The 23,497-nt window shown below is 35.2% G+C and overlaps 1 protein-coding gene across 4 annotated transcripts in view; it reads left to right on the forward strand.

The window, feature by feature from the left end:
* The window catches only part of PHIP (pleckstrin homology domain interacting protein), a 127,160-nt gene that overhangs the window by 25,558 nt on the left and 78,105 nt on the right, over positions 1-23,497 (forward strand). For all 4 annotated transcript variants that reach the window (XM_060168418.1, XM_060168420.1, XM_060168419.1 and 1 more), the window contains 3 exons: positions 8,597-8,757; positions 22,149-22,370; positions 22,652-22,752. In XM_060168418.1, coding sequence (XP_060024401.1) covers positions 8,597-8,757; positions 22,149-22,370; positions 22,652-22,752 — 484 coding nt within the window. The remainder of the gene's footprint in view (positions 1-8,596; positions 8,758-22,148; positions 22,371-22,651; positions 22,753-23,497) is intronic.

Consider the following 23,497-nt stretch of genomic DNA (forward strand, 5'->3'; position numbering starts at 1 on the left):
CAGTGGTTGAGAGTCTGCCTGCTGATGCAGGGGACATGGGTTCGTGCCCCGGTCCGGGAGGATCCCACATGCCGCGGAGCGGCTAGGCCTGTGAGCCATGGCCGCTGAGCCTGCGCTTCCGGAGCCTGTGCTCTGCAACGGGAGAGGCCACAACAGTGAGAGGCCCGCATACTGCAAAAAAAAAAAAAAAAAAAAAAAAACTTAATGGGAAAGATTTTAGAAACAAAACTTATAAACAAAATTGATGGCCCTTTGTATTTTATGGCTTTCGAATCAGACTAGATGTGAATTCTTTGTAGCATGTCATTCAGTCCATGGTCAAATAGGCAATGGTTATTGTCTGTAGTGTAGTATACTTTCAAATACTTTAATATACTTAGTCTTTTTTTTTTTTATGATTAAATGAGTTTGAATTCCTTGCATCTTTATCCCTGGACCTGTTTTTATCAGTCTTGAATTTAAGTTAATCTCCTTAGATAGTTCATATTTTTCATATTGCTCTTTTGACCTCCTCGAGGTAGATTGAGCTATACATTATTTAGTAAAAAATTAATCAGGATGTATATATGCTCAATAGAGAAAACTTGGAAAATAGAACAGCTCAAAAATTAACCAGTCTCACTGGTTGTCTGTTATTAATACTTTTGCATGTTTCCTCTCAGTCTTTTTTTCTAATATTTGTCTACCTAGCCAGCATGGTAAGAGTGCACTCTTTGGAACCAAACAGCCTGAATTCAAACCTGGGCTTCACCTCTGGGAAAGTTACGTTTTGTCCTTCAGTTCTGTTATTGGTAAGGAATATCCCCAGTAAGGAGGTAATAGTAGTAGCCATGTTAAAAGATGTGTGAGGATTAAATGAGAATATATGTAAAGTTCCTTGAACACTGCCTGGCATGTAGTAAAGTACTCAGTAAATATTAGCTATTATTTTCCAGATCTGCTACACATCATAATAGTTTTCCACAGCTTTTTTTTCTCCCCACCACAAGCACAGCAGATAAGACTTCTTTTCTATCAGATTCTTGAAGTCCCAGTAAGAACCTCTCTCTCTAGCTTCAGTCCCTGGTGACTTTTGTCTTCCTTTATATGCATTTTCTCAAGATAGGTGATTCTTGGCTTTAGCATAACTTCTTTTTTAGAAAATTATATAGCTGTTTTTTTGTGATCTGCACGGTTGCATCATCTCCTTTTCATTCCAACATTTTTGTGATTCTTTAACAAAAATAAAATGTTACGTAATTTCACGCGTTAGCAAATACCTTATACCACACAATACTTTATTTAATGGAAATCACCAACACCATGTAGAGACAACTTTTTGGACTCATAGTGAATTTGGAAGGTTATTTCTATGAAATTGCCCTCTGAGTGCCTGATCATGGTTATATGTAGCATTATTTTGTTGGGAAAACTAATTATTGTCTAAAGAGGTAAATCATTTTAGAATTTGTTTTCACATGGTCTTGCTTACCTGTTTATCATTATTTTTGTACAGGCATACTTCAGAGATATTACGGGTTGGGTTCTAGACCACCGTGATAAAGTGAATATCACAGTAAAGCAAGTCACACAAATTTTTTGTTTTCCCAATGCATATAAAAGTTATGTTTACTCTGTACTGTAGTCTATTAATTGTGCAATAGCATTATGTCTGGAAAAAAATGTCGACGTCTTAGAAAATAATGCTGTTGGAAAAATGGTGCCAGTAGACTTGCTCAATGCAGGGTTGCCACAAACCTTCAATTTGTAAACAGAAATAAAACGCAGCAGTATCTGCAAAGTGCAATAAAGCAAAGCACAGTAAAATGTTTGTAGTTCACTTTAGTTCTGTAGGTTTCCAAAGTTTGGAGAGCCTTTATTAACACAGATTGTGGAGATTAAAATAAAATCTAAGTACTGATTATCCAGAATCCACTCTTTTTTTTTTGCTGGTACGCGGGTCTCTCACTGTTGTGGCCTTCTCCCGTTGTGGAGCGCAGGCTCAGCGGCCATGGCTCACGGGCCCAGCCGCTCCGCGGCATGTGGGATCTTCCTGGACCGGGGCACGAACCTGCGTCCCCTGCATCGACAGGCGGACCCTCAACCACTGCACCACCAGGGAAGCCCCATTCTCTTTTGTACTTTAATTTAGGAACTGTTTATATGGTTATTAATTACAAGTTACAACTACTTTTACATTTTATTTACAGAAACTCTGGGAGCTTTCCAGGTGTTTTCTTTAACCAGAATCAGAGAATAAAATTGGCCAAAATATAGTACAAAAATGAATCTAATAAAATTTTTTTTAAAAAAATTAAAATCTTCTAGTAAAATACTCTGATGTTTCCTATCTGAGTACCCTTTTTTCTGTTATCAGAAAAGGGTCGAGGTTGCACCTTCTGAAATTACATACTCTTTCTTTTTGCCTCCTCATTTGATTCTTCTACTGCCACAAACATTAATTCTCCAGGTTTTGGCGTCTACAGCCACATGCCTCTCCTTGCATTCATTATGCTGCCAGCTGGGCTCTGCTTTCATGTGCTGGCAAAAGTTGTAGGCACTAGTCCTGGGCCCTCCAGTTCTGATTGTTAAGGCGGAACAGCTTTTCTACTGGTCTAGATATTGTATAGCATGTTATGTTGTTCATAAGAGTTAAAACAACAACAGCAAAAAACCCTAACTTGTGCATTTTTGTTAATTCATAGTAATTTTAGTATTTTTTCCCAATTCATCTTTTTTAACAATGACTAATTTTGATCTTGGGTAATTTATTACAGTTGCACCATATGCCCTTGTCAATTTTTGTTTATTGATTGATTGATTGGCCACGCCATGCGGCTTGTGGGATTTTAGTTCCCCGACCAGGGATTGAACCTGGGCCCTCAGCAGTGAGAGATTGGAGTCCTAATCACTGGGCCACCAGGGAACTCCTCCATTTTTTAAAGTACTTAGCAGGATGGTCTTGGAGGGTATTATGCTAAGTGAAGTAAATCAGAGAAAGACAGATACTGTATGATGTCACTTATATGTGGAATCTAAAATAATTCAACAAACTAGTGAATATAACAAAAAAAAAGTAGACTCACAGATAGAATAAACTAGTGGTTACCAGTGGGGAGAGGGAGGGGGAGGGGCAATGTAGGGGTAAGGAATTAAGAGGTACAAGCTTATGCATAAAGTAAGTTATAGGATATATTGTACAACACAGGGAATATAGCCAATATTTATGATAACTGTTAACTGGAGTATAACCTTTAAAAATTGTGAATCACTGTATTGTACACCTGTGACATATAATATGCATAACAAGTATACTTCAACTTTAAAAAATGGAAGAAAAAAAAGTACCTGTCAGAAGGAGGAAACCTTCTGGAGGGAGGTGATAGTATTTCTGCTTTAGTTCTTTCTTATTTGCAGAGATTTTGTCACATATTTTTCTAATATGCTCAGAAATGTAGTCACTAAGGTTATTGCAGATGCTCTTTTCTGGCAGCTACCCATTTTTTCCCCCGTGAAACTTGGTTCAAATGATACAGATTTGTATAATGAGGAAAACTGAAGTAAATCTGCTTATGTTTATCTTTTTCTAAAATCATCTGCATTGAAAATTTCGGCCCAGCTATAGGACCAAAGTACCGTGTTCCTGGATAAACAGATGTCAGTTGTTTATAAGTGAATGAAATTAAACTTATATTTCCAACAAATTAGTTTTTTTTTAAACTTTTCAGTCATCTTCAAATTAGATAATAATAAATCAGGAGTAAGATTTTTTTAAAAGGACACATGAAGAAGAATAGCCAGATAAAAGCTAAAATGCCATTAATTATAAATTAAAAATTTTGGCAGTGGCATATAAATAGACGTCATCAGCAACCTAGCACAGAAATGTATATAAGATAATTTAATAGAATAGAGAAGGATTAGTTAGTGAAAAGACTGGAACAAATAGTTGATTAGGGGAATCTTTAGAGACTCACCTAGTAACATACTAAAACTCCAAATACATTAAGTAGTTAAGTGAGAAATTTAAACCACATAAAAGTAAAAGTAAATGGGTATTTATTGTACCATTGGCTGATAGAAGAACCTTCATATTAAAGTACTAGAACAAGTTACAGAAGAAAAGAAAAATATTGATAGAATTGGCTATGTAAGTGTGAAATCGTGAGATGTCACAGAATAGCATAATATGAAAACCAAGTATATTTGTGGAAAATGTTTCTGGAAGTATAACTTGAGAAGTCGAAGTAGAGAGAGAATAACTTGCTTAAAATCTCCACAGTGTCAAATTTAAATACAAGTCTGTCAAACTTAAAGCCTAGCTTTTATTTCATTAAGGAATATGGAGTAGCTATTAAAATGCTGTTTATGAGGGAAGTCTCTGCAAAATTTTATGTGATTGCTTTAGGTGGTAGAGTGATGTAGACTTTATGTTCTTATTTTCTACATTGAGTATTTATTAGTATTATGATTAAAGAAATAAATCAATTCTTGAAAAATAATTTGGTGTGAACTAGGAAGAAATGGCTTGTGGGGGAATTTTATTTAGCATTTTATTACCTAGAATGTATCCACAGAAGTAACAGTTAAGACCCTACTGGCTAGATATATCTAGTTATATACAGTAGTTACACCTGACTTTAAGAAATCGTGGGCCTTTTGTTTATCTTCAGTAATTAGTTCTATAGACTTGTGCACATAGACTTTGTTTCAAAGACTGTTCTGAGTGATTTGCTACAAATGACACTGTTCACAATTTTGCTCCTTTTCTCTCTTCAGAGAGAATAATACTTCAAATGGATAACAGTGATTTCTGGAAGTTTTATTTCACTTTACTGGTCTGTTCCCTCAGAAGACATTGAGTAAATATTTTTACCTATCCCTTTGCCTCCAAATTAAGTAAATTTAGCAGGGCAGTTGAAGTGAAGAACTGGTTCAAGATACTTTGAATCTATAATCTGTCCAATAAAGAAATCCATTTTTGTTTTATTTCCTAAACCAAATTGTTTTATTGATGTGTAATTAATTTATTAAATCCACCAACTATATATTATCAACGAAGTGCCAGCCACCATTGTCAGCTTTTAGGCCAATCAAAGAACAAAACAGATAAAAAATCCTGCCCATGTGGAGTTTATTACGTTGTAGTGGAGGGGGCAGGAAATAAACAGTGAACGTAATTAGCAAATAAAAGGTGATAAGTGATGGAAAAAGAACAAATACTAAGCTACATAGAGGGGGGTCAGGAGTAATGGGTGGTGGTTGGGGGTGGGTTGTAATTTTCAAGAGGCTGATCAGGTTCTGCTTCACTGAGAAGGTGACAGACATCTGAGGACAGATTTGAAGGTCAGGGAGTTAGCTCTATGTGGGAAGAGTTTTCTGGCCGGGGGAACAGCGGGTGCAAAGACCCCAAGTCAGGAGCATACCTGATGTGTTGGAAGAATGGGGGAGATTAGAATGGTTGGAGCAGACCAAGTAAAGGGGTCAGAGAGGTTGTAATGGGGGACAAGATTATGCAGGGTCTTGGTAGGCTGATGCATAAAGAATTTGGTGTTTATTCTGAATCAAGTGAAGGACATTGCAGTTTTGAACACAGGAGTGATACTATAGGGCAACCGGTTAGGTCGCTTTTAAAATTAAAATTTTTAAGTTTAAAATTAAGATTCACTCCTTAATAGAGGAGATGACATTTAAACTGGCCCTGGAGGGTAAGAAAGAATTTGCTAAGTGAAGAAGGTAGAGATTTGCTTTGGCAGGCTTAATTTAACAATATTTCACATCACCATACTTAAGAAAATAAATGTACTTTTAAACCAAAGTCATACATGTTACTTGATATAAGGTTAAAAGTATAATAATGTCATATAAAGAACTTATTCCTTTATGACCTCTTATATCTGTTTAACCATGCTCGTTTTAAAAATTGATGTTCTAGTTTAACAAAATTTAAGGAGTTCCTATAATCCAAGAGACATTTCCTTTTCACTCAAAAATCCAATTAGTCTATTAAGAGTTTCTTTTGAAAGTAAATGATTGCCATTTGCCTTTCTGCCATAAAACTGTAAATTTAATTGAACCATCTTGTGTTTCTTATTATTAACTAAGATTCATTTATATACTTTTTTATTTAAAAGGCTCTACACTCAGTTGTAGGAAATACAAAGAAGACAGTTTCTGCCCTTAAGGTACTTAAGATCTGGTAGGGGAGATAAGACATTATGCAAATGGTATAGTAAAAGAAAATGTGAGTTCATTGAATGGGAGTCCTACAACATCCTCCTCTCTTCCTTTATAAAAATTCTCTACCTATTTGACCTGGTCAGGCCATCTTCAAATCCAGTCTCCTCAGTTGAACTTCAACTATTGAACCATACTTATATTTTCTTCTCTAAATCCCTGTATCAAGTTTGAACCACCAACTTATTACCTGGGAACTCTACATACTGTATGTCATATCTTTTGGTACTGTTGTACAAGTTTGTAAATTGGTTGAGAGCAAGGACTCTGCTAGGTACCTTTTTCCTTATTATGCAGTCATAGTATAGATATCTAGTAGTTAATTGGTAACCAAATATAGGGTAGCGTGGAATATAGTTTTAACTATAAATATATTTCACTTAATGTTGTTTCTGAAAAGTTTTACTTGAAACGTTGACTGTAAAGTAACTTTTCGAAAGGGATGTTCTTTTTCTCAGTCGATTCTTAAAATGAAAATAAAGATTTAATCCGAGTTTAGGTAAAGATTCAGTAAAAACTATGTTTAAGAGAGTAGTAACATTTTCTCTTGAAGGAAGTATTTTTTGCTTTATCAACTCTGAATTATAAATAGTGTTTATAACAAATTCATCTAAAAAAATCTGACATATGTAAAAGTGCCTGATCATCATTAAAATAATGGTTTTGATTTTGTGGTTATCTCCAATAATCATTTTTATTCCTGAACAGTGTTAAATATTTTTTTAAAATTTGATATTTTGAGAATTTTGTAAATTTTGTATGCAGGGAATTAAAGTACGTCTTGGTAATGCAGCACTGTCAACATTTGTGTTACATGTCATCACTTACTTTCTTATAAAACAGACAATAAGTGAGATGTCATTCATTGATCCTTAGTGTTTGGATAAGATCATTTGAGTTCTCGTTTGGCAGGACAGTTGATGCCTGTGGTTTTGTGTGATCTTTGCTCCACATCAGTTTGGAGCCAAAGCACAGGAGGATGTCTTTCACCAGGCCATTTCTATGCATAAGGAAAAATGTATCAGGGTTTATTAGAAACTTATTGAATCACTGTTATTATATAACTAGTTTAAGCCTAAATATGCTAATTAACAACTTTCAACATTTGTCTTAGATATTGCAGATGTTGAAATAGATTGTATCATAGGACTTGTATGCTGTTAACAGCAAGAGATGTACTCTATCAGAATATAAAATGATTGATGTAGTAAAAGAACATATAAGCATAATGTAATTATTCCTTGAATTATTACTGCTTTAGAACCTGCAAAGTATTCTTCTACGTATCTCCTCACCAGTCCCCAAGATTTTCCTTTTTGCTTGCAAATGTAGTGTAAGCCAAACATTTATTGTATGTGAATAAAATAATAAGCACTGAGATTCTTTATGATACGTCTGAGATATTCGTATTTCATCAACTTTAGGGCATAATTGTAGGCTCTAAACCTAGGTTAAATAGTACTTTGTACATATATTTAATTTTCTTTGGGACTAAATTTAAGTGAGAAACCAGTGTTTATTCTGTCCAATGTAGATGGCAGTCACAGTCAGAAAGAAAGCCTTGTAGTTAAAGATAATCTACAGGTGAATAATGTGCCTGCAGATCAGTCAACATGTATTTATTGAGTGCCTTCTTTGTCTATAATTATTGGTATAGAAAATAAGTACAGTAGTAATTTAGATGGAAAAGAACATTTTGGGCTGGAGTCAGCATCTCAGGCTTTGGGACGGAAGATAAATTTCAGTCATGTCTTGAAAGATGGTTGAAATGGGTGAGGTGAAAAAAGAGAGCTCTAGGTTTTAGAAAAGGAATCATTATGCAGGTCTTTGGCAAGATCCCCAGTTTAATTATTTTTTTAAAATAATGCAACAGATTATTCCTCTGTCTTCATTTGTTGCAGAGTTTTTAAAAACATCATTCAGTGTGTCATATTTAGAGTGTTCACGAATTGCTGGTTGATGAAAAGTAAAAATCACTGGATCCAGTTTTAACTGCTTTTGTAAGAAAACCTATCTCATAGGGGCCTTTGAAACAAATAATGTCATATAAAGTGATTCTGGTTTTTAAAAAGCACTAGCCAGAGAGTATAGAAGTCTGAGTTTTAATCCTAGCTTCATGCCTTACTTTGTGACTTCAGACAGGTCGTTTAACTGAATTTACTTGTTTGTAAAGTGAAGATAATAGTGCCTGACTTATTTCAGGTGAAATAATGGGCTCTTATGGACTACTTTGAAGACTTTTAACTAGGAGCCGTATACCTTAGAAAGCATCTTTATTTTTACCAACATATGAGAAACTGAAATATGTGAATTCATAAAAGAGGATGATTAAGAAAATTAATTTCTGAATTATACTTATTTCCCCCCCTTTTCTTGGTAGCGGATACTTTGTTTTCAAGGAAGCTGAATGGAAAATACAGGCTTGAGCGACTGGTTCCCACTGCAGTGTATCAGCACATGAAAATGCATAAAAGAATTCTTGGACACTTGTCATCTGTGTACTGTGTAACTTTTGATCGAACTGGCAGACGGATATTTACTGTAAGTAGTTTTTTTTTTTTTTGCGGTACTCGGGCCTCTCACTGTTGGGGCCTCTCCCGCCGCGGAGCACAGGCTCTGGACGCGCAGGCTCAGCAGCCATGGCTCATGGGCCCAGCCACCCTGTGGCATGTGGGATCCTCCTGGACCGGGGCACGAACCCGTGTCCCCTGCATCAGCAGGCGGACTCCCAACCACTGTGCCACCAGGGAAGCCCACTGTAAGTAGTTTTTAAAGTATTATCTTAATTCATATATGGAATTGCAGAAACATTGCTTAAAGTTGAACTTAGAAATAAAACCTTTGTTTTTTCTTTTAATGAAAAACCAGAAATTCAGGTAAATTAGCTTACTGTAACAGAAGGTTTTACTTAAGGTTAGACTTCAAGTTTGGAACATTCTTGAAAGACATGTTGTAGCACAGTTACAGTTATATTATGGTCCTCGTGGATAAGTGTAATTTCCAACATTATATGAAATAATGCAGTGTGACCTTTTTAAAAATGTCATACAGTAGTTTTAATTCTAAACCAAGGACATTTCACCCAAAGTGTGTTAAGCAAATTAGGGGACTCTGAGAAATTTCCCTTAAAGCAGTGATAGAAAAAATTCTGGTTAAAAAAAAAAAAAAAATTCTGAGCATATGTAACATTTTCTCCTTTTACCTTTTATCCTTAGCACCTCATTCTTCAATGTATCTCATGTGTTCAGTCTCTTAGGTTTGTTTGTTACTGTTTCTTTTATTAACAGAGAAAACAGAGCTTTTCAGCTTTAAGGGAGAAAATTCCTTTTGGAAATATTTCAATTTATTTTTAGGTGCCTTAACTATTATATCCACTAAGGGTAATACTTACTACACTATTATGGTTGTACTTACCATTAAATACTACTTATATTAAATACTCTGCTGAAGGTATACACTCATTCACAGGATTCCTAATTTTAAATGGGAAATGGAAGTTAACATGGAAATTCTGTCTTCGAAGAGAGCAGCTGCGAATTTTATACAGTCACAACAATTATAGATTCCTCTTTTAAGTAAATATGCTTGTAAACTGAGATTTATTTATGTCTACTTTCTCTCCTTTACCCGTTCACCCAGTCCTCTATAAAACAGCTAAATGGCAGGGTGTGGGAAAGGATTTCCATACATATCTTTTCCCCGGTTCTAGAATCCACTTCAGACGTTTGCAGATTATTTCCTGCATTAGTATTCTCCCTTTCACCTTCTCTTTTATCTCTGCTGTTCTCTGTGAAGCAGAATAAAACTGAAATTTAAAAAATTTTCTGATGGGTGATTGTTTTTAGAGTGGGGAATAGTTATCCCTGTATTGGCTAAAGTCCTTCATATACCTGCAACAGTAATTTGCTCTCAGATGGTAATGGAAAATTACTTACAGCCTTTTTGAGTTCAGTATATTATCATTTAAATTTAGCTCTCAAAACATAAAGTAATTTTGGCATCTCTAATGTTCAAAAGGATTCTTTCAAAAATAATAATAAATTGGAAGAATGAGAAAGACACATTACATTGTGTTTATACTTCATTTTGGTGAGTATTAAGTTATGCCGTTGCACTGAGATTATAAAAAATATATAACTTCTTACTTAATTTTTGCTGTCTGTAAAGTACCTTGTGGGAATTCTTTCTTTGAAAATGAGAGGAATGGTAAGCATTTGATTGTCGTACTTTATGAAGCACTGTGTATGTGTTGATTTGAATTAGACACATAATCTCCTACAACTTTTTGAGGGAAAAAATGCAGTGAGACAATACACTGTTGCTGGCTCATGAATTTAGTAGAGTAATAGGCATAGAGTTGGGTGAGCACTCTGAACCAGGGGTTAGTAAACTACTGCTTGTGGGTCAAATCCAGCTTGCCACCTTTTTTTTGTAAATAAAATTTTATTCAAACACAGGCACGCTCAGTGGTTGCTTTTGTACCACAACAGCAGAGTTGAGTAGTTACGACAGAGACTGTATGGCCTGCAAAACCTAAGATAATTGTTATCTGGTCCTGTACAGAAAAAAATTGCAGCCCTTGTTCTAGATATTTAATTCCTACTTTTAAGAGCATTGAATGATATGTGAAGAGGGAAGCAATTTTCTGATTGTTTTCCTTTAGTTGAAGATACATAAATAAAGGCAGAAAATTATCACTGTACTATTTTATGTGGTCTTATAAAGAGTCTAAAAATGTTGATGTTTTATGTATGTGATATAATCTGCTAATTGTGCCAAACTTATATTCTCATTTGTAATTTTTTACTGGTGATTTGCAGTTATAAATTCCAAAATGTTGCCTTGTGACAAGAAATGCAAAGATATGAGATCACTGTTACTTAAAATTTCTTTGTATTTTTATGATTATCACCTCGAGTTAGAGTACATATGTGTTCACTATTCATGTTATTTTATTCCACTGGGAACACATTAGCCACTAACTAATGCTTTGAAAACCAGTCTTGAAAACTGATAGGATAAGACTTTAGGATAGTAGATTATGACTGAACAATGAAAGATTCCTGTGAGAGAGTGACACACTGTTGTTGTTTATTGGAATAACAATTCAGTAATGGACAGCTCAATATTTCCTTTTTATGTATTCAGTATCTGAAGACATTATACAATTATTATTAAGTCCTAGTGTTAGATATATTTGAAAGCTTTTTCCAAGGGACTCATTCCAAGGGACTTTTGAGTCCTTTCTGGGTAGGCACAGCTAGAGGCAGTATAGTCCTGTGGTTAACAGCATCAGCTCTGGCATTAGGGGGCTTTTAGTTCAACTCACAGCTTTACCACTTCCTAGCAGTGCAGCTTACAAAGATTACCTCACCCTTTTAATCTACAGTGTTCTCAGCTGTTAAAAAAAGAAGGGAAATAGATAATAGTAGTACCAATCCCACTGGATTTTTGTGGGATTGCATGAAATGATGCATGCAGTTAGTATAGAACAAGATATACAGGAAGCAGTTACTAAGTTTCACTTGCTGCTTTTAATTTTATAGATGCATTTAAATGAATTTGTTCCACTTTATTTTCTTACCTAACTAAAATCTTATTTATAAATGCTGTACAAGATTGAAATCATTGTGATTGATAAGTGAAATTCTGTGTTAGGAAAAATTTCCAGTATTTTGTAGTAGAATATTTTAGTAATGGACATTTCCCAGTAGAATAATGAGAAGAACCCAGGGAGGAAGGTAGCATAATTAGCAAGTCAGACTACTCCCTAATTCTCTCTCTTTCTTAGTTTTCTAAAATTTTTTTACTTGATTTCAGAATCATTGCGTCAAATAATATTTGCCAAAGAAAAGCAGAGTTAATGAATTCTCTCAGTAGTAAGCCATTCACTCATAAAAGTATGTTGAGGACCATACAAAAAGATTTCCCCTCTTTTTTCAGAAACATAAAATGTACCTCTTCAGATTAAGGCAAAAGAGCATAAACTGGTTATATAAATTCAGTAATTTATAAAGACTGAGTTTATGCACTCCTTTAATGAACTTCAGTCTTTTAGGAGGCGGACTGTTCTAAAAGCTTAGGATATAGAAATGACAGACATAGTATCTGCCACTGGAGAGTTCACAGAGAGTCAACACACAATATTGATACAATGTGATAAGCTTGCTAGAGGCAGCACAAGATGCTGGGGTGTACTATAGGAGAGAGGTACCTAATTCAGTGTGTGGTAGGAGATGGTAAGAGAAAATTCCTAGAGAAGTGACACCTCAACTGAGCTCGGTATTCCAGAGTTAGGGAAAGGCATTTACAGTCATTGGGAGAACGTTAACATGCAATTGTGTATTATTGGACATGGCAAAGAATAAATATGGACCACTGCTAAGCAAGAGCTAGAGATGTTGTTGGAGGACAAAATCATTAAGTTTCTTTTGTGACATGAAGGGATGTCTTTCCTGAGGGCATGGAGCAAAAGTGATGGATTTAGACAGAGGAGTGAGCAGAATTTCTCTTTTTAATGATCTCTTTGGCATTATTGTAGAGGATGGATTGAAACTAAGTCTTTATACGGAGGTATTGGTGAAAAGGTTGTAGCAGTGATCCATGAAAGATTCACAGTGGAAGTAGGGATGGAATTAACAGATTAAAAATAGAATCTCTAGGATTTAAAAGGTTCGTTTGAATGTAGGGAGGAATTGAGAGGGAATAGTATGGAATGACATGTTTTTTAACTTGTGTGACTGGTTAGAAAGTCGTGTCACTTAATGTGGTAAGGATTCAAGTGGAGAAGTTTGTGAAGGTTGGGACATGTTGAATTTGAGATACATATAGATTGCTAAATAGAAATGCTCAACAGGTTGTGAGAGCTCAGGAGAGAGATCTAGGCTAGAAGATTGAACTGGGGAATCGTTGAATATGGAAATTGATTTTTTTACCTCATATGTGTAATGTACAAAGGCTGAAACTTCAACTTTAAAGCAAACTAAAGAAGAGGAGAGGAGTCAATAATTAAGACTGAGAAAGAGCTGCCTAAGAGGCCGGGAGAAAAATAGAAAAAGAAGTGGTGTCTTAAAAGCCAAAGGATTAGTATTTCACGAAAGGTAGAAAAACCTAAAGTAAAATTAGAACTGAAAGGCATCTTTTGGATTTGGCAAGGCTATTAATGAACTTAAGAAAAAATGTTTTGTTTTAGTTTTAGGGGTAGAAGTGAGATTGCAATGCACTGCACAAAGGAAGGTTTGGGCATTGAAGAATTAGAGACGGTATAGATTAATCTTTCAAAACTTGACAACTAAAAAAAATAGGCAATTTTCTGAATGTGGTGTATTACCACTGAACATACTTTTATTGTATTGTATTGTCCTCTGTGTTGCAGTGAATTTGTTTAGACGTCTGTCTCTATTAAGTTGTGAGCTTCCTAACAACAAAGCCTTTTCCTTAAACATTTTTAGGTCTGCAGTGCTTTACAGAGTATCTGGTGCATACAGTAGGCAAACAACAAAAAGATGAATGAATGAACCAGTCAGTTAGAGATACAGAAGTGAATAATGTCCTTTCTTGTAAGAAACTTCTGTTAGGGAAGATATATACAAAAATGTCTGTAAGACAAATTCCCTTCTTCTACTGTGCTTCATTTACACTGGTCTTTTTCTGTGTTTCAAACTCACAAAGCCGATTTATGGCCTAGAGCCTTTGTACTGGCTATTCCCTTTGCCTGGAATTGTCTTCTCCAAAATATTCCTGTGGCTGATTCCTTTTTTAGCAGTTCTGTTCAAACACTGCTTTCTTAGCGACTTTTCCCTGACTACCTTCCTTCCTCATATTCCATCATTGTCTATCACATTACCTTACTATATTTTTCTTATAATATCTGTCACTGTGTGAAACTTATTTTTTTAAATGAGCTTTTATTGTATTTTCTTATTAATAAGCTCCATGAGGACGGATAGGACCTTGACTGAGTTGTTTATGACCACTGATTAAAGTAGGCATCCGTGGGTTATACTGATGTAAATAAGTAAATAAATAAGTGAGAAAGAAGGGAAAACTCCTATTTACAGTGGAATGCCAACTGATAACTGTAGAAAGAATGGTGGTTTGGCGACTGTCATAGTGGTGGTTGATTCATTTGTGTGTCATTGCGGGAGGCTAAGACTGGTAGATGCTGGTTTGAAGATACCGTAATCTTGTATATGTTCCCCCAAGATACCAAGTTAATTAATTAAAAGGGGAAAAAGTGCAACTTTCCAGGGGAGAAACATGGGAAACATTAACAAGACAAAGTTATTAACTTTACTAGTGGTGGGATGGGTTGACATTGTGTATCCTCTGAAGTGGTACACTGAGGAAAACACAGCATCTTGTCTGTGGGATTCCTACTAAGACAGTATGATCTGGGTCTGGTCATTAATGAACATTAGACAGACTGAGGTTCCGGGTCATCCTATAGATGTAAGGTCTGTATTCTTTATGAACTTCTGAAGACATGAAACACAGAGAAAGCCTCAGGGAAATACTCCAGATTGAAGAGACTTAAGTGACAATACAACTAAAATTTAACATGTTGCTGTATGGGGTCCTAGGCCAAAAAGGAAAAGGGAACATTATCGGGATAGTTGACAGAATTTGAATGGGGCCTGTGGATTGGATGGCAGTTTTATCAATATTGATTTCCCAACTTAGGTAGACGTGTGTCTTTGTTTTAGAGGAAGGCACACTGGGATATTTAGAAGTGACGGGGCGTCAGGTCTGCAGCCTACTATTAATTGGTGCAGAAAAAGACTAATGGGTGTGTGTGTGTGTGTGTGTGTGTGTGTGTTATATGGAGAGAAAGGAAAGAAAGGTGGTGATGGAGCTGATGCAGTGGATTGTTAATAGTTGATGAATCTGAGTGATGGAAGACATTGGTACTGCTCTTGAAACTTTTGTAAGTTTGAAATGCAAAATTACTTTTTAAAAGTATGTGGGAGGTAGCGTAGGGATGATACTGTATATTCAGTAAGTTTGGTAGTAATGGAAAGGAGAGCTAGAGTACAGTAATTTATAGGAAGGTAAATTTTTGAAAAACTGGGTCAAGGGTAAGGAACTAGGAGCACAGATATAAGAGGAGGTACTTGATGTACAGTGGTCTTTATGGAGGGTAGGTAAATGAAGAAATAGATACAGAGCAGTCTATTTGGACTGCTTAGAAAGATAGATAATTAGGGTTACAATGAACAGATTCTGCTTTTCAAAGTGAAATATTTTACCTGATAAGAGTCTTGGTTAGGGAGTGGGACTGGGTTCTAGAGATGAGTGATCAAACCTGGTGATAAGGAAAGAGTGATGAATGGGGGAAAAGGATTGCTGATTAACCTTAGCCTTCCAAACAAACAGGAGTTATGAATTTGCAGTGTTGCAGATTTAGTGTCCTTGTCTTCTTTTCCATAATGGTACTTGGCATCTGGGAGCAGGATAAGAGCAAGTGATGATTACATTGATACAGGGTTAGTCATTGGTGGTTTAGGTGGACAAGGGAGTGAGAAAATTTGGTGTGTTGAAATGATTGGCACTGAAGTTTAGGGTAATTTGTAAGGGAAATGAAATAGGGGTCTGATAGATGGGTAAGAAAGAAAATCAATAGCCTCTTTTCAAAAAAAACTAACTAAAAAAACTAACTAAATTTAAATTACAAGCACTTTTAGCTGCCTGAATAGGCTACTTTTTAGCTTGAAAAGAAAATGACATTATAGTATGCATAACCATATACACGGTGTTTTAACATTTAATTCTGTTTGTTCTAATGACATCAAGAGGTGAAATCTGACTCATAAGCTGTGCAGCAGTAGCAAGAAATGAGAATTATCTTTGTTGGTTCTGCCAAGGACTGCCAAGTTCTCCAAGACACTATAAGATTAAAAATCACCTAATTTATCTTTATGTCAAAGTAGTAATCTTTGGTTGATCTCTTCAATTGATGCTTCTCTTTTAGCAGGGAAAGGTTTACAGATCTACTTTTTAATTTTAAGGTCGTCTGAGCAGAATCAACCTGCTGTACTGTTTCCAAATGTGTGCGGTTTTCTGCTCACAGAAGTCCACAATTCTTTGTCACTTACTGTTCCATCCTGTAAAGTAGTTTTCTTCATCATTGAATGGTTCACATAGTTATTACCTCTAATCTTCTAGCTTTAGTTTAAATAAATAAATACATATATACATAAATAGTTCAATTAAGCTCTTTAAAACTTGTCTTCCAGAAACTTTAAATTTGACCTTAGGTTCTGCTTTAGTTTTTACATAGAATTTAAGTGATTGAAGAAGGCCCTGTGTCTGAAGTTGTTTCATAAAATTTTCATATCAATAGGTAGGACATTTTTTGTAGATTTTAAGGAGCATTTTAATACCCAAGCGCATGACAAAGTAGAAAGCCACATCACAGAGACCTGTCGAACTTCCTTTTCCTTTACCAGAATACCAAAAGCAAATGTGTACAATACATTTATTGCCTGGGCTTAACTATAGAGAATGTCAGCATTTGTTTTTATTTATCTGAAATTTGCCTCTCACACTTTTTATTTTGAAGAAACTTTGAGTTTCCAAAAGGGATTCACAAAATAGGAACCTCTTTTAGATAGACATAAAATGAGAATTACCTGCAGTGTAAGAGATCTAGTTGTACGCTGGAAGGGTCATTAGTGCCAACAGTCTACTTAAAAGTATTAAAGAAATAATGATTTCAGAGTAAATGTCTGATTCCGTTTCCTTCCTCTTGTCCTAAGCTACAGAGTATGTTGACAGTTTTAAAGGCACTTGCCTTAATCATTTTGTGTGTGTGGCTTTAGGTGTGGCTGTGGAATAAGAAAATTTATAGGGTACTTTAAATTCGTAAGTTTAGGCAAATCTAAATTTTAAGTTCCACCCTTTATCAAGCCTTTTCACAAATAATATCTACATTGTTGTTTATTCAGGATAGAGATAAGGTGCTCTTTCAGCTTTCTTGGCTTTATCTTTGCATTGATGAGATGTCTTGACATTTAAGAGAAAGCAATGTAAATTTGGTATATCTCATTTGTTTGGGGATTTATGTAAGCCAAAGCTACTTGTTCTTTTTGTTATCTTTATACTAGGTTTGATGTAAACAGACAAATGATAACATTAATGAGTACTCTTTCATGGTAATTATGACAATTTTACATTATTGAAAAGTGACATTAATGATCCACTACTGTCTTATATTTGCTTGGCATTAACCACTAGCTTAATATTATAATTTGATTAAAAAATGAATTCCATAAAAGCATCTTCAATTTTCACCAGTTCGTGTATTTCTTAAAACTTATCGTGGTTAAAATATTATAGTGACTATGCCTTGTCTGCTTAAAATTCTTCAGTAGCTTCCTCACCAGGTTAAATTCAAACTCCCTAACAGGCATTTAAAACCCCTACCTTCTATTACCTTCCTCAGATAAAACCTTTCCAGCTTAATTTTTGTTTCTAGTTTCCCACTTACACTTCGTACTCCCAACTTTTCTCACCTTGCCAAATTCCCAGTCCTAGCAGCAACATCTAGATGTTACTGAAAATAAATGAATACTTCATTTTCCCCTAGGCATTAGAACTTTGCTTAAAAAACTTGTCAGTTGAGATATTTTTCTAAAATCATGCTATCTAATTTTAGCAGGAAGTTCACTGTTGCTTCCAGGTTTTTTCCCTTTTTCTTATTGCTCTTAAAATTCCACCACATTTCCAAACTTTGCTCACCTTTTTTTGGTTCCTTCTTTGTTTCCCCCTTCTCCACTTGAAGGAAATAATCTTCAGATATTTATCTTACTTGCTAAGGTTAGAATCATCTAATTTCTTTGCTGCTTGCTTTAAAATTGCTATCTCCACCATACCTCTTCCCCCTTCGTGAAGCCTAGGAGTCTATGTGTCCCTCCTACCAAGGCTGACCCCTGTGCCTGTGTTGTCCATCTCTTTCTTTTCACCATTTAAATAACACTACTTTTGCTTTAATGTCCATACTGTCTTTAAAGTTTTGATTGAAAACTTATAATGTCCTACTCTTCGGTTTATTATTGACTTTACTCACATTTGAGGTAGGCTTCTGGGAAGAAAGATCATTTGTTCAAATTCTCTGCATTTTGGTCTTTTAAAAAGAGTAGTTTTATCAAAGTTTAGTTCATCCTTCCACATTCAACTTAAACACATTTATGGTGCTTTAAAAAATGTTTTCCCAGTAAATTTGATTTTTCTTCTTGTCTGCAGTCCTTTTCAAACAATTATTTATGTGTACTTGTATTTCTGATAGTCATTTTAAAAGAACTTAGTTGAATTTTGTCAAATCATATTTAGTTTCACATTTCCATAAAAACAGATGAATGATCACAAGTAATGAATGATGAAATAGAAGTTGCCTGAGGATGCTTTAGGGTTTGGTTTGAAATTCTGCCAGGAGTTCTGTGAGCAGGGATAAGGGTTGGGGGCAGTATACTACTTTATATCATAAAAGAGGATAGTGAAGAGAGTGAAAGTACGATGAAAAATTTCTCTCCTGCAATTTAATGGAAGAAAAGAAAGGTTAGTTGGGATACTACACACTAGGGGGAATTGTGTACAGTGGGTTTTTTTAAAACAAAAGTTTTGGTTTTGTGGGGGTTTTTTAGTACTTGTCTAAATAAAGCAGAATTATAAAGTAATATTAAATTAGTGAACTTAATAAACTCAATAAGAATATAGTGGGGCTTTTTGTTCAATTTTAATTAGTGAAAAGTCACCGGAAGCTGAGTTTAGATAACAGGTTGCCCCTGTCCTTTTCATTGAAAGCTGGCATTTTGGTCAAAAAGATGTGTGGGTTTTGTTTGTTTGTTTTTTCTGTTAACATGGAAAATATGTGATACACCTTCCATAGTAGAATATACAGCAGACTCTTAATTCAGATACATAAGAAATAATGAGATGACATGATTTTACTCTTTTCATATATTCTGCCTGTATTAGCATGCTTAAAATTTTATTTTTGTTGTGAATGTAGGTCAGAGGCAAATATTGCCTTAGTTTTTAGAAGGTAAGCAAATGAGGTGAATAAATTGACTGAATTTGTGGAATTTAGAGAAATTGAGGGTTGAATGAATGTTTTAAAGCCTTTTTTGGTTGTCCAACAAGCGCCTAGTGCACTTCTTTCTACAATGCCAGGTGGTATTGTAGACCAGCTTTCTGGAAATCACAGTCTACACACAGGCTCCTTCTTCATTTCCCACAGTTGGCAGGGATGTAATCCTCATCCTTTTTGTTCCCCCAAATACCTATTGTAGCCATCTCTTCTGATCCTTCTCTTCTATAATAACAATATTACCATTCTCTCCTGCCTGTACTATTTTAACGACTTTCATCTGGCCTCCTACTTTCTTGCCTAATCCATACTGATGCCAGGATGATCTTTGGAAAACAAATCTGATCCTGATATTCACCGGCTTGATCACCTTAAGTGATCCCCATTACATACCATACGCCTTCGTATCCCATAAAAGGGCCTGCACAGTTCTTCCCTGACTTCATCCTCTCGCCTTCACCTCACACTTTGTTAGCTTACAGACTACTTGCAGTTCCCTGAACTTCTCACATTTTCATGCCTTTGATCATACTTTTCTCTCTAGTTGCCATCTGGAGTATTTGTTCTTTTTAAAATAATAAGAATATTATTAAAGTAAGAATAAGAATACTACCAGCAACAAAAGCAGTAATAGTAGATAGTCCACATATATATAAAAATATGTATATATATAGCTTTTACTCTATGCCAGGCGCTCCGCCTTCATTTACTCATTTCTTTTTTGCGACAACCCTATGAGAGGTAGGTGTAGATTAGAAGAATGAGGCAAAGAAGGTACATGTAATTCTTCCGAGGTCAAACGTGTAGAAAGTGGTTGCACCAGGTCCCATTCTCTCACTTAATGGAATTCTAGATACGGTTGGATTTACTTCTGCCTTTTTACTAATAGTTTCTATTTGTGCCATCTCTTTTTTGTTCTTCTGCTTCTCTTTTACTGACTTGTGTTAGAGAGACATTTTTGTTTTGTTTGTTTGTTTTTGCGGTACGTGGGCCTCTCACTGTTGTGGCCTCTCCTGTTGCGGAGCACAGGCTCCGGACGTGCAGGCTCAGCGGCCATGGCTCACGGGCCCAGCCGCTCCGTGGCATGTGGGATCTTCCCGGACCGGGGCACGAACCCGTGTCCCCTGCATCGGCAGGTGGACTCTCAACCACTGTGCCACCAGGGAAGCCCAGAGAGACATTTTTGATGTAATTTTAAATTCTCTTATTGATCTTTTAACCATTTTTTTTCTTGACCTCTAGAGTCTGTGCTCTTAAGCTACTACATTGTATTGACTGTCCAAGCATCACTGCTTCTGGATTCCTTTCCAGATTCTACCTCTCCACGTTTGAGGAAAAACAGACTGCTCTCCTTTTAGATCTCTACTGATTAACAGTATAGGACTTAGGACATGTTATTGCATTTATATTCTTCTGCCTTGCTTCATAAGGACAGGAATACTACGTCTTTATTCATCACCCTTGAATCTCCAGTGTTTGGCACATATTTAATCGCAAGGCAAATGGATAAATGAATGCATGAATCACTGAATTTTAAAAAGGAACCTTGGAGATCATCCAATTTAACTTCCTTATTTTATAGATGAAGAGCTTGAGATTAAGTGAACGTGATGGGAATACCAGATTTTAATGTGAATAATTCACCAAAGTTAAGTTTTATTACTAGTCTTCCGTGGTTGGTAACCCATTTAATTTGCTTCAAAGGTCAGTCAGAAGAACTGGTTTTATAGTTAATTGAGAGTGCTCTAGGTAGTGTTGGCAGAATGTGGTTTAAGGTACAGCATTTAACATATGCTGTTAATACTGTGTTTGTGATCATTTATATGTTATGTCTGTCATCAGTATGAAGCGGATACTTCTCTGTGTCACTTGCTTTTGTAGATCCTCTAAGTACTTTCTAATATCAGATAAAATTGTGTGTATTTTTTAATAAATTAGATTGGAAGATTGTAAAGAATTCTAAACTACAATCTTTGCAATCTTTTGATAAATTTTGAATCTGGGGAATGGGTATATGAGGTTAACGGTAATATTCTCTACTTTTTGTATGTTTAAAACTTTTTAATAATAAAAACTAGGGGGAAATAGAGAGAGGTTGGTAAAAGAGTAAACTTTGAGCTATACGATGAATAAGGAAAATTAGAGAACAAAAAAAATGTCTAAAAGGTCTTACTGCTGCTTTGGCTAAGTGAAATTGAAATGTTTATTTGTAAATATAGGAATTCATAGGAAACTCTGTATTCTTTACATTTTCTTCCTGAGCTTATGCTGCTGCAACAAACAAGTAATATATATATATATTTTTTATTGACTTCATACAGATAAAATTAATTTTTTTCTTATAACTGACGGGTGATTTTATATGTAATGTATTTAGCTGAAGATCAGTGATGGGAAACTCATGTATCATAGATTTTGGCTTCTTAGGAGAAAAAGCCTCAAATATGCTTCCTTTCATTTTTATATTAACATAGATAGGATTAGTCACTGTTGTGTATTACATTTGTTTTGCAGTTATAATTTTGTTATTTTAGATGTTCAGATTCTTTTACAAGGTTCTATATAGAGGGTAGTGGGTAGGGGACCATAGGTAAATGTTAGCTATTGCTAACATCCTACTTTTCCTGTTAGATGATGGGCACACGAGTATTCTTTATAAGTGAATAATTTAATAAAGTAATCTTATGTAGAGGAAAATTCATAACACAAGTATTTAACACTTTTTAGTACTTAAAATTATAATTGTTGGGAAGTGGATGTAACAGATATGATTTTTTTTAATCTGTGTTAAGAATTCCAATTAAAATTTAGAGTTAATTCTATTAATATCCATTTTTATTTTAAGGGTTCTGATGACTGTCTTGTGAAAATCTGGGCAACAGATGATGGGAGATTATTAGCTACTTTAAGAGGCCATGCTGCTGAAATATCAGACATGGCTGTAAACTATGAGAATACAATGATAGCAGCTGGAAGTTGTGATAAAATGATCCGAGTCTGGTGTCTGCGAACATGCGCGCCTTTGGCTGTTCTTCAGGGCCACAGTGCATCTATAACGTCACTACAGGTAATCATTTTAATCTCTGCAAAATCCTTGTTATAATTTAAAGTAAATTTTAAGAAGTCACTTTTATAATCCATTGTATAAAGCCAACTAAAATGAAAAAAGGAGTATTTCTCTTTTCTTTATAAATACATGGACTTTAAATAACATGGTAGCCATGACCTTCGTCAATTCTGAGTGTTCTCTCACTGTTAGTGTTAGTTGCTGTTTGTATGGTCAAGATGGGTTTATTATTTGGACTGTGTTACTCTTCTTGTAAAAATTTTTTTTTCTTTGTTTTTCAGTTCTCACCATTGTGCAGTGGCTCAAAGAGATATCTGTCTTCTACTGGGGCAGATGGCACTATTTGTTTTTGGCTGTGGGATGCTGGAACCCTTAAAATAAAGTCAGTTGCTCTTCTATTTCATAGAATAAATGTGTATAATTTAATGGTTGAAATCACAAAAGTATGAAGTAGTCAACAATAGGAATAATTTTACTTTTTTTCTCCTTGAGTAAGTAACAAATTCATTTTGTCTCTTCACTGACCTCTTTCATTTTTATGCTTTCCTTTTTGTTTTCATGCTTTAAAGAAAGATTTTTGTTAACATGTTTATTTCTTTTTTCTCTTATCTTTTTTCCTAGCCCTAGCTCTTTCAGAATATACCTGTCTTATTACCACTTCTGTTTTGTATGCTGCAGTTACATATCAGTAACTCCTTTTGGTACTGAGAACATAATCTTCAGAGTCCTAGTTCTATAGAAGAATTGTAATTATTTCTGTTATCGCATCTATAGACTGGATTTTATTGTAGATCTAGGGAAATTTAGGAAAATGCAATCATTAAATTTTCACTAAACTACATCAAGGTAGATAGATGCACCCTTCCCTCTGCCCCATAATAGCATTTTGCATTTGTGCTTTCACCTATAATAATATCTTGGTTTATCAAAATAAGTTGTCTGCACAATATTATGTTTAGATTAAGGACACTGAGGCAAAGAAAAGTTAAACAACTTTCCCACAGTTAAAAGTTTTTAAAAATGGCAAGGCCAGGACTGTAACAGTTCCCTGCCCTCTGGTTCTGAGCTGTGTCATGCCACCTCTTAAGTGGATATAGTGGGAGAAATGCTGTATTTACCCCATGGAA

The sequence above is a fragment of the Lagenorhynchus albirostris genome, chromosome 12 (genome assembly GCF_949774975.1).
Source record: "Lagenorhynchus albirostris chromosome 12, mLagAlb1.1, whole genome shotgun sequence".
Classification (NCBI taxonomy): domain Eukaryota; kingdom Metazoa; phylum Chordata; class Mammalia; order Artiodactyla; family Delphinidae; genus Lagenorhynchus; species Lagenorhynchus albirostris.